Consider the following 11,189-nt stretch of genomic DNA (forward strand, 5'->3'; position numbering starts at 1 on the left):
AAACTAGGTTTTACGTGTGGATTGCTGTGTGTTTGTTTATTCTATATTGGCTAGAGGTATAAGGGGAGGGTTGAGATCTCATAAAACATGTTTAACCCCAATGCATTTGTGCGCATGTCCCAAGTCAGGAGCCTCTTTAACTTTGTTAGTCTTGTATGTTTGTTTAATTTTAGTTCATTTATATGTTTCGGAGGTTAGTGTGACGTCCATTTTCACTGAACTAGTACATTTTTTTGTTTAGGGGCCAGCTGAAGCCCGCCTCCGTGTGCGGGATTTTCTCGCTGTGTTGAAGACCCATTGTGGCCTTAAGCTGTTTCTGCTCTTTGGTCGGGTTGTTGTCTCTTTCACATATTCCCCATTTCCATTCTCAATTTTACATATATGGCAATATATATTTAGATATGCTTTAATATTACAAAAATAAAATCAATGTTAAAGATTTGACTACGATGTTAAATTGAAAAGTTTTAACTATATATGCCTTTTATGTGCATTTAGGAAAGGTGTGAAATAACTTTGCTGCTACTCATAAGAGTATGAAAACAGCATCAGAGGCGGATTTGAGAAGGGAAGATGAACTATTCGTGTTGACGTCAAGACCTACATACTTAGTCAATATTGAACTAGTTCACATGCCTGAAAGTAACAGTCATTATTCCCGGATCGATACGAGTTGAAGAGTCTTCATTGTAGTAAGATGTGTGCTTTGGGGCGAAGCGGAAAATAATAATTTTCAAGTTTTTTTGTTAACCCTAAAGGGATTATGTTTTTTGCACTCAAAGCGAGTATACGGTATGGTTGTGGTACCAACAACTATGTAGCTGGTATTTTCTAAACAATGCCCGTAATATAAAAAGTTCCTCTAAGTTTACACCAGTTGTATTTATTTATCGTACACATACGGGATTAAAAATTCCGCTGCATGTGTATTCCTCTTGCTTTTATTCTTTGTGTAGTTTTTAAAATGCATACATAGAAAGACTAATTCCTATACTAGTATGTAAACTTTGTCCCTCACTCTCTCTCTCTCTTTTTTTTGTGAAAACGACGTGGATGCACGTGCTGATGTGCCTCCGGGTAGCTACGCCCTGAAAAGAATATTTACTGAAAATTTTAACACCCTCAAAAAAAAAAAAGAAAAGAAAAAAAAAAGAAAAAAGAGAGCCCATGCATCAATTAAGAGACGTAATGTGTATTTTTAACATATGGTACATAGTTTTCAGCTTTTATTGCTTTTGCTTACTCTAAGTGAGTTATTTTTTCTTATGTACAATGTATATATAAGGACCTTATATACCATCAATAGTAATGGTGCTCCATATGTGTTTTACGTAACTTGTTATTTCATATGTTTGTTGTATTTTGTCTGATTTCATGTGACGGATGTCTTTTATTTGCTAACTGTATTAGGTAGATATGATGTCATGTACACCTTCTTATTGGCCCTAGTTTTGTAGAATTATTTGTAAAAGCAGGACATGTGACTATTTTCGTTTAGCACATTTGCTCTTTTTATGGGACTAATTTCTTATTTCTAGCCTATTTTAAGTGTTGCTACTCCGATTTCTCATTTTTCTTATGCCGTTCGTCTTTAATAACCAGGTCTTGGACGATAAATCGTTTTGCTGGTATATATACGCGCATACTTGTAGCATATTTATTTATGTATCACGGATTATACAATTGATTGATTTTCAAATAAAAGGTCTATAGTTTAATTATAATATTCTTGCACAACATGTAATTTGATTAGGGGGGAAGTGAAAAATATCCGCCTGGATCTGGCTCCACAAAACAACTTAAGTCATGAACAATTTAGTATACTTACGATCAATCTAAGTTGTAAGTTTTTTTTGTGAAACCGACTCCTGTATAATCATATGATAATTGCAGACATATAATTAATTTAATTGTAATATTATGTCTCTGTCGGATTTTTGTCCATGGAATAGACAATTCGTAAACATAGTCTTGTATGCTAGTGAACTATTTTTTTTTTAAATGAGTTGAAATAAAAAAAAATGTTTGTTCCGTGAAAGATCTTGAGATCACTTTTAATTTAGTCAAATGTGAATTTGTAGAGATGGCGGGAAATAACGAGTGGTGGCCCTTTAATTGGACCGGATGTAAACAAATACACACGCTTTCCTTTTTCTTTCCCCCTACCTTATATTCCCCTTTTGAAAATGACAAGCAGACTGGTGTCAAGTTTTAAAAAGATTAACTGGACATATAGTGCAGTAACACACTTTCTTAGGCAAACAAAACAAATATCAGATCTGAGCATCTCACAAAGATGCAAAATCAGCAATTTTCAGCGTAAATTTGACGTCAAGACTGCAGGAACTGGGATATCCTTGTGTCTTTTGGGAGTTAAAAAAGCTTCATGCCAAACAACAGATAATATCACTGTAATTGAATCTTTCTCTTTTTTCTTTCGGTTGTTCAGAGAATTGGATATTGTTCTTTCCTTGTTAAACAGTTGACATAAAAATAGAATAACCATACATTGTCTTGAAATATAAATTTTATTTGCACAAGAATTAGAAACGGGTACAAAGCGAGGCAGTTTTATGAAGCATACATTGACTCACCCAAGTTTGTCAATTTCTGACTTAGACAAGTTCAAAATTGTTAACACATTTTTATCAAAATTACAAGATTTGACTTTTATACATGTTATAAGTCAGAAACAAAAAAAAGTCTTGTTTATGTCTGAGCTCTGACTGATTAGTGTTTAATGAACTGGCTATTTCTGTATTGGCCATGTTATAGATTCTTGATCAGCTGTATTGACCCTCAACTCTTCGTTTCTCGTGGCCAATACAGCTTACCTCAAATCTATAACAGGGCCAATACAGAATCAGCCAGTTTATAATAATGCTATGATACTGGTCATTAGAAATTTTCATGGTGGTCTAGTAATAGATCTTGGAAATTAATGGTAAACCATGGTAAACAGGGGAAATTTGTAAAACCTTATTCCTTTTCAGTTTTACAAAATATAATGGAAGTTTTTACTAATTTTAATGATAATTACTTAGATCATGGAAGTAATATTTAAAAGGAATAACAACGTTGTCACTTCAAAGGTTTCATCTGCGTTACTGCCCATCTTTCGATAACTCATTAATTGGTTTAATATCTGGCATGGAAGTTGATTCACCGCATGTGATAGATCAAATCACTGACATTTTTCGGTCATTTTTGTGTTCACGGAAAACTACGAACAGACAAGTTTTTGTCGTATATACGTGCGAAGTAACCCGAATAGTCCATTCGTTACATTCCGCTGATGTACGCTACCGAATAGAGTCATTCGTTCAATTTTTATTTAAGTCCAATTTTCCTATTTCTGGTTACTTCGATCTTAATAGTACCGACAGCTATCACATATGAAATTGGAGAACAAGGCTGGGTCATTTTCAATTTTAATATTTACAGACAGTTTAAAAGCCATTTCCGTAAGTTAAGAAGATGATTGTACAAAAAATATGTTTGGACCCCCTTTTATTAAATACGAATAATCTAAGTCTTTCGTGCATTAGTCAATTAAAATATTCACAATTCTAAATGGTTCTATCCTTTAATTTATAGTTCTTGACACATAAACTAATTCGTGTAAAAATGAATTTGCCGTAAGACAGATAGCGTCAAGCTCATTTTGTCGGTTTGTTTAAATTTTTGCTGTAGCTTGTTTTAATACAAGTATTCCACAATAAACACTTCTTAAAAAAATATATGTTTACGAACATATTATCCCTATTTTAGCTGTCCAGTTTCAATAATGTAATCAATGACATTTATGACATATACATAAATTTAGAATACTTCTCGATAAACTTTGCACATTTCAACAGTAAAAAAATCTATGTCTAGATTTGTCTACATTATTTTGTTAAACATCATGTGAAACCTGATCGATTCATCGGTATTTAACTGTTTCACTCGGGATCCGCTTTTAACCGGAAAATACTTTTAGAACAGTTTAAAACAAACGGTAAAAAGCAAAAATATGCTAAATTAAATACAATTTTCCATGCTAAACTGTTGTAGGTTGAACAATTCTCGTCCGTTTTTCAAGTTTTTTTACATCATTCGACTTCTTTCTGAAGGTAGAGGTTTTATATGATACAGCGCCACCTTCTTATTAATAAACCTTGGATTTCACACAGGTGCTTTATAATTACCGGACTCGATAAAATCATGTGACTGATAAGAAATTCCAGATGCCATTTTACAACCGCGGTATCACAGATAGTAACCAAAGGGGTCTTGCCGCTGAGACTATAATTGGATAAAATCATATGACTTTGGTACAGAGCTCTGCAGGCTGTTAATACATGCTAATTAGTCGTTGTTATTCCTTTTTAATATTACTTCCATGCTTAGATTAAATATGTTAATTATTTCAATAGGTATAAATCAAGATAGTTTTCCTTGAAATTACATGTGATAGATAGGCATGAGATTACCTAAGAAATAACGGGTGTGAAAAGAGTTTCATGTCCATTGAGTTTTCATGAACAATCAAAATGTGTTCTATTTCTGACGTCATGGAAAGAATGCTACTATGTCAGTCAGGGTTAATACTTATACAAGTCTTAGTTTCTTTACTTGAAGATGTAAGTAATTTTTTACTTGTATAGACAGGTTTTTCCAATTATCTACCTTAGTTTGTGACGCGACTCCTAGGCGTCGTTATAGTACGATCGCCATTACAACTGTGAAAAAATGTAAAGATGTACATCTATTTCCCAGACCGCATATAATTAACGTAAACACAAGAATGTGAAGCGTACTTGACCACGGCAAAATTACAAAATAAATAATAAAGAAATGAGATAAGGAATGGACATTATAAGTGTATTGCAGGCCAGGTGTCGTGTCCTTAAAATATAACTCATTTTATTTGATACGTTAGAACCGGGACATAATATTTGCGAATAAGAATCCCAGGTTACATATCGATTATAATCATTTGGTAATCATAATATTGATTATTATAACACATACATAAATAAAAATAAATTGCCTTGTGGGTCGAATGTGATATATCAGAAAAACCAGGTGCAATTTTATCAAACTCATAGAAATTTCTATAGTCATGCAAACCTAAAATGAGGCAGTCCTAAAATTCAACAATCTTCTAACCCGACTGTCCTATATTCGACAGCACGTTTTCTCGGGCGCGCGGTAACTTACATCATCTAAAAAAAATATACCTATAGACATGAACCGTTTGATGATAAACTTTTTCACAGAAAAGATTTTTTTCCTTGTGGTTCCACTCACGTATACTGCTCAAAATTGAGTGACGTTTTGGTATCACTTTCGTCTCCGCATGAATTGCGCTATATGCTATCAGTGCGTCGGGCCATATGTAGACTTAACTTTGCGATTTAATTGGGCAGAAGAAGTTTTGAACTTTTACAGCCCCTGTTATATAGTTATTAGGTGTTCGATTCCAATTTCTTTTGTAGAAAAATAACTTGACATGAAACTACTAGTATGCATAGTATAACATCATGCTCAGGCCCGTGCTTATAATAAATGAATGTCATTAAACCACAAAAGACACAAATGTGTAAATTAAAAGCAATGATTAGAATTATGTTTTAAAAGCGTCATTTAGTGTTTTGCCAAATTCCCCCTCCCCACCACCCCAAAACAGAGGTCTCGTATATTTTCAATCCTGAATCTGTATTAGACTCCTTTATAAGTCCCCGATATATATAATACAGTGAAATACAGAATTACAGTATTACATTAGGGATGTATATTGGACCATCCGACTAAAGTGAATATATACTTTAAGCACACATTCCTTCATATATGGACCATATGTAGCCTCGGGGTAGGTTTCATTATTATTATCTAAAGAAATGTGCAGGAACGGATTAAGGGGGTGCCCAGGCCCCCTTATGAAGCTTCATTCATGGTTTATTAAGACTTTTTACCGCTTCCCCTACAAATTGTGTCTTGTTTGGGGACCCGCGGCCCCCCTTTCAAAATCGTGGATCCATCTAATGTGTAGATCTTTTATACAAACAGAGGCAGATGCACTGTAGTCATCGGATTAATTTTCATAGATAATTTCGTTTGACAACGTGTCAACATTGGTCTGCCAGTGTTATTTTACTTTCATAAAACGTTTTATTAAAAAAAAAAAGGATTGTGTGCAGTCGGCACAACTTGTATAGTTCACATATTTTATTTATTGATTTTTTTTTTGCACATCTGAAATTTTCTACAATTATTTGGACAAATATTAACTGCACAAGAAATGCCTCCACCTTTTTTTTATAACTTTCGGCAGTATCCATAGTGAAATAAATAAGAAAATGAAGGAAATACAAATGTAAACAGGAAATCGATAATGTTTTGATCAATACACGTGCGTTATTTTTCACGGTTGTAATGGCGGATCGGTCACGTGAGAGGTTAATTGATGCGCCCATGTTTTCTAGGTCAATTATAGATAAACCCGTCTATAAGTAAAATTGTAAGACTTTAATTTTCTTTTCAAGGTTTGAATAATCTCCCCTTAATCTCCAAAAATTTACTTATACAAGTAATTTTTAACATCACCTTAAATTCTCATGTTTTGAGAGGTCAAAATATGTCTAAACAATATTTTTCTGGTTTTACTAATAACTTTTCATTAAAGTTTAAACTTGTATATCTATTAAACTAAATAAAGATATCTGTGTCTATTGCAAACAAATGTTAAGTAGATATAAGAAGATGTGGTATGAGTGCCAATGAGACAACTCTCCATCCAAGTCAAAATTTGTAAAAGTAAACCATTATAGGTCAAAGTACGGTCTTCAACACGGCGCCTTGGCTCACACCGAACAGCAAGCTATAAAGGGCCCCAAAAATTAATAGTGTAAAACAAATGGGAAAACCAACGGTCTAATCTTTATAAAAAACGAGAAAGTAGAAACACTTATGAACCACATCAACAAACGACAACTACTGAACATCAGTTTCCTGACTTGGGACAAGTGCAAACAATTGCAGCAGTTTGAACGTTTTAATGGTACCAAACCTTCACCCTTATCTAAAACAATAGTGTAACATCACAACATAGAAAGACACACTATAAAATATCAATTGAAATGGCTTAACTCAATCAAAAGACATATTAACACCAGTGAACATACACTGATCAAATAAATTTGATCTATGATACAATGTAAATACAAAATAAATAAACTAAGGGAAGAATAATTAAAATAACATGTTATACCGCTGTGAAATGTTAAACAATTTAAGAAAAACAATATGCTTGAACAAAAATATCAGCCATTTGCAATTACTTTAAACACAGGTAAATGAAAATAATTTTATTGTTAGGTATACTTGTACAGTTCAAAGAGAGAAAGGAAATATTTTTACAAAATAAATAATTTTGATGTTCACAGTACGAAGAAGTGAAAATTTATAGTAATACCAAACACTTATCAAAGCTGGTATATAGACCAGATATAACCCTGAATAACTTTAAATAACAAAAAAGCATTACAATAAGTATCAACAGGTCAAATAAACAAGAAAGTACGATTTGAGAGTACTCGCAGTTACTGACAGCTAGTTAAAAGCCAAAAACAATTAATAATAAAAAATCATGCATCAGAGACTAAAATCAACTAAAACACATCCCAGGGATTAAGTATTTTAACGTCATGGACAGTCAAAGAAGACATGACTTGTGCAATGCCAAAAATAAATGTATCGACAGGCAGTAGGATAGTTAGGAGTTAACCTCATTATAGATCAAAATGAAGTACATGTATGTAATATCTTTTGAATATACAAATATTTTAGAGTAAATTACCAAAATCACACAGGGTTCTCAGTAAGGCGAGCAGAGCTCCAGATAAGCTGCGTATTTGCGTTATTACGCAATAAAAACAATCAAAAACCCAATCCACTTGTCAATTTCAGCATTCAAAAACCCAATTCATGCAAAGGAGAAGCAATTTATTTGTCAAAACTATGCATTTTCAGCCCCTCTAGTCCCTGTTGTAAGCTTTATTTATCTTAATCGATAAATCATAAAGTAATTAATCTGTTTATGTAATTTTAGGAAATCTACTTTCGTTTTTTAAAACAGAATAATTAGCTGATCTTGGTCCCTGTTTAAGATTTTTAAATGGCATGCCCCTTGCTCAAATCTCTATATCCCTGGTAAACATACAAATGAGACCCATGAGACAAGTGCCAGGACTGGCCTTAAAATTTCCTTAGTGAGAACCCTGTCACAGTGAAAAATCACCACATGAGTGATATTAATTTAAATCACCATGTGCATGATGTGTTGACTCTAACTGTACATGTATGTAGACAAAGTCAGTCTGATATTGTCATACATCGCGTACATGTATCAGAAAATTATATTTTACAGAAGAAACATAAAATATGGAGACCTACATCATTAGTCAAGGTCGGCAACACCCTAGTAGTAGCTAAAATTTATGGAAATTTTTTGGTCAAAATGTGTAAGTCAGAATTTGGCAAGGTAGGAACATTCATCTAATGATTAATTTTAATTCTCATTTGAATTTTACACTTTAGGCTGCAGATCCCAGCACACTCCTGTCAGAAACATTAGTAAGAAATGCTTCCTTTGCTGTGGTAGAGTCTACAACTGCATTCCTGTCACAAGTCACGGTCAGTCTTGTGGAAAGTTGTGAGCAATATACAAAGGTAAGTTCCTGTAGATGAATAAAAGCAGCTATGGTGTAAACATTGATTAGACAGCAAAACCAAAAAAAAGAGATTTACACAAAATTAATGTACCTGTTAAGATATATACGGTATTCAAGAATAAATAAGTTCACGCCATATATTTGTCTTGGTCTAAATTACTTCTTAACAAAACAAGTTGTGATTTAGAAAGTTTCGGTGCATTTATTAAAGTAGGATTGTTAAACAATGGGACAAAAATGTGAGATTTATTAATAGGATTCCAAAAAAAATCAAAATGTGGAATGCAGGGATGGGCACGATTACTGACAAATGTAATAGATTAATAATCGATTACATGAAGGATTTTTGTGTAATCGATTAATAATCGATTACTCTGATTTTTGTATGTAATCGATTGCAATCGATTACTTTATCAAAAGTAATTACATTACTTTTCGATTACTGTCAATTACATGCTACAAAATTACAAAAAAATAATAAAGTAAGTTAAACACAATATTGTTGCTCAACGTTTGTATAGTGGAAATTTAGAACTTTACCAAAAACAGCATTTAAAGCATTGTTTCCAAATTTTAAGTTGACAGTTGTTTTCTAGATGGATTCTCTTACTGAGGATCAGAAATATTCAAAAATTCTTGAAATTTTGGCTTTCAACATGAATGAGAGATGACATCGCATTGCATCAAACACTTATCTATATTGTAGATTTTTTCATAAATATTGTTTTCATACTGACTTAAGTTAGCTTTTTGTTTTTTACTAATTAAAAACAGGTATATTTTAACATAGTTGATTACAATGTTGGAATTTTCCTCTGAAAAAAAATGTAAAAAAGGTAGAATAATTAATTAGTTCAGCTAATTTTAAAGATCGAAATTTATAATTGTAATGACATGCATGAATTAATCCTTTTGTTTGGATAACCACTCTAAGTGTCGGTTAGTGTATGGAAAGGTATATACTATGAAATTTAGAGCGAGGGGCATACACTATCCAATTTAGCACATATTTACAACTTGAGTAATCCTGTAATTAGTCTATTGATATGTTTTGGCTGACTAAGTGTAGCTCATTTACGTAGTTTTGTAAATCTACTCACTAGTATCATTGTAAAATATTGAATCCGGAATGAAAAGATGGTAGCTGCTGGTGTAAGTATGTTTATTGACATAAAGCGGGTTTTTTTTATACATGTACTTCTTCACATGGTAAGATGACAAAATAAATTGACTAAAAGCAGGCAATAATTAAATTGCAATGGAAGCTTTACATTCTTGAAAACATTTTTTTCAATTTCACATAAAAACTAAAACTATAATAATTTTTACACATATAGATAGTTTGCAGTGGCGGATCCAAAAAGGGGGAGGGGGAATTCAGGAGGGGGATGGAAAACGCCCTTTTTGTGATGATCAATGCTTTTGAATGAGAACATACAGTTGGACCCCCCCCCCCCCCTCCCTTTATTTCGGGTTGGAACCCCTTTTAAAAATGACTGGATTTGCCCTGGTATGTACCCATAGGTAGTCTAGTGGATAGTTTTCATGCATGAAATATTTGTCACTGGACATTTAGCAACCAATAATCAATCAATTCATATCGAAATAGATCAAATTGCTTTAATTAAATGATTACAATTTTCAGATGGCGTTGTACTCTAATCAAGGTATAAAAAATCATATTTGTTACTCTTTATTTAAATGAAAGAAACTTTTAAACGTCAAAAACATTTTTAGATCCTAAGATTAAATAGTAGGATGTTAAAAAATCAATTTGAAAACTAATTACAAACTATTTAGTTTAATTTGGAATACAGCGTTTATTTCAAAATAGCCAGTAGCAATTTTTTTTTAATATCTTGATTACGATACAATGAAATCTTACCCTTGTGGTCATTCATGCGTAGTTACTTAGTACATGGAAAAAGTATGTACTATGAAATTAGAAGGCAAATATAAGCAATTTGATTGGACGAGAAGTTGTAAGTATGTGCTAATTACAGGTTATAAAACTGCCAATGGAGTACACTTTATAACCTGGGGTAAAATAATGTAAATCTCCTTCTTAATTAGAAATAATTGAAAAGAAAACAAAGTCTGCATCTTATTGATTAGAAGTCTTTGATCATCTGATTAGTAAAGACAAGAAGTTGGTTTAGATTTTTTTATTCTTTATTCAATTTATAAACAATATATATTTATAGTGTCAAAATGGGATACATGTATCTATTTCTGAAAAAGAATTTCAATGCATAGCCATTGGTTCATTGTTGTAAGGATTTTGTGTACTTTCTTAATTTTTGTATCATAACATGGAATCAACTGTGTATCTATTCTAAGCTAAAATTTCAACTCTTATTGAAAATTATGCTTTAAGGAATTTAAATACGAATAAAATTACTACTTTAATGTAGTACAGAACTTAACTTAAGACTCATTTCTTATTTTAAATCTATTTTCTTATTTTAATAT

The 11,189-nt window shown here is 32.3% G+C and overlaps 1 protein-coding gene across 2 annotated transcripts in view; it reads left to right on the forward strand.

Annotated features, from left to right (window-relative positions):
- Positions 1–2,131: 2,131 nt before the first annotated feature.
- Positions 2,132–11,189, forward strand: part of LOC127704730 (diablo IAP-binding mitochondrial protein-like) — a 40,632-nt gene continuing 31,574 nt past the window's right edge. For both annotated transcript variants that reach the window (XM_052208932.1, XM_052208933.1), the window contains exons 1-2: positions 2,132–2,411; positions 8,584–8,715. In XM_052208932.1, the coding sequence (XP_052064892.1) occupies positions 2,187–2,411; positions 8,584–8,715 (357 nt within the window). In that variant the 5' untranslated portion in view covers positions 2,132–2,186. The remainder of the gene's footprint in view (positions 2,412–8,583; positions 8,716–11,189) is intronic.

This window comes from Mytilus californianus, unplaced genomic scaffold, assembly GCF_021869535.1.
Source record: "Mytilus californianus isolate M0D057914Y unplaced genomic scaffold, xbMytCali1.0.p SCAF_6, whole genome shotgun sequence".
In the NCBI taxonomy this organism is placed as follows: domain Eukaryota; kingdom Metazoa; phylum Mollusca; class Bivalvia; order Mytilida; family Mytilidae; genus Mytilus; species Mytilus californianus.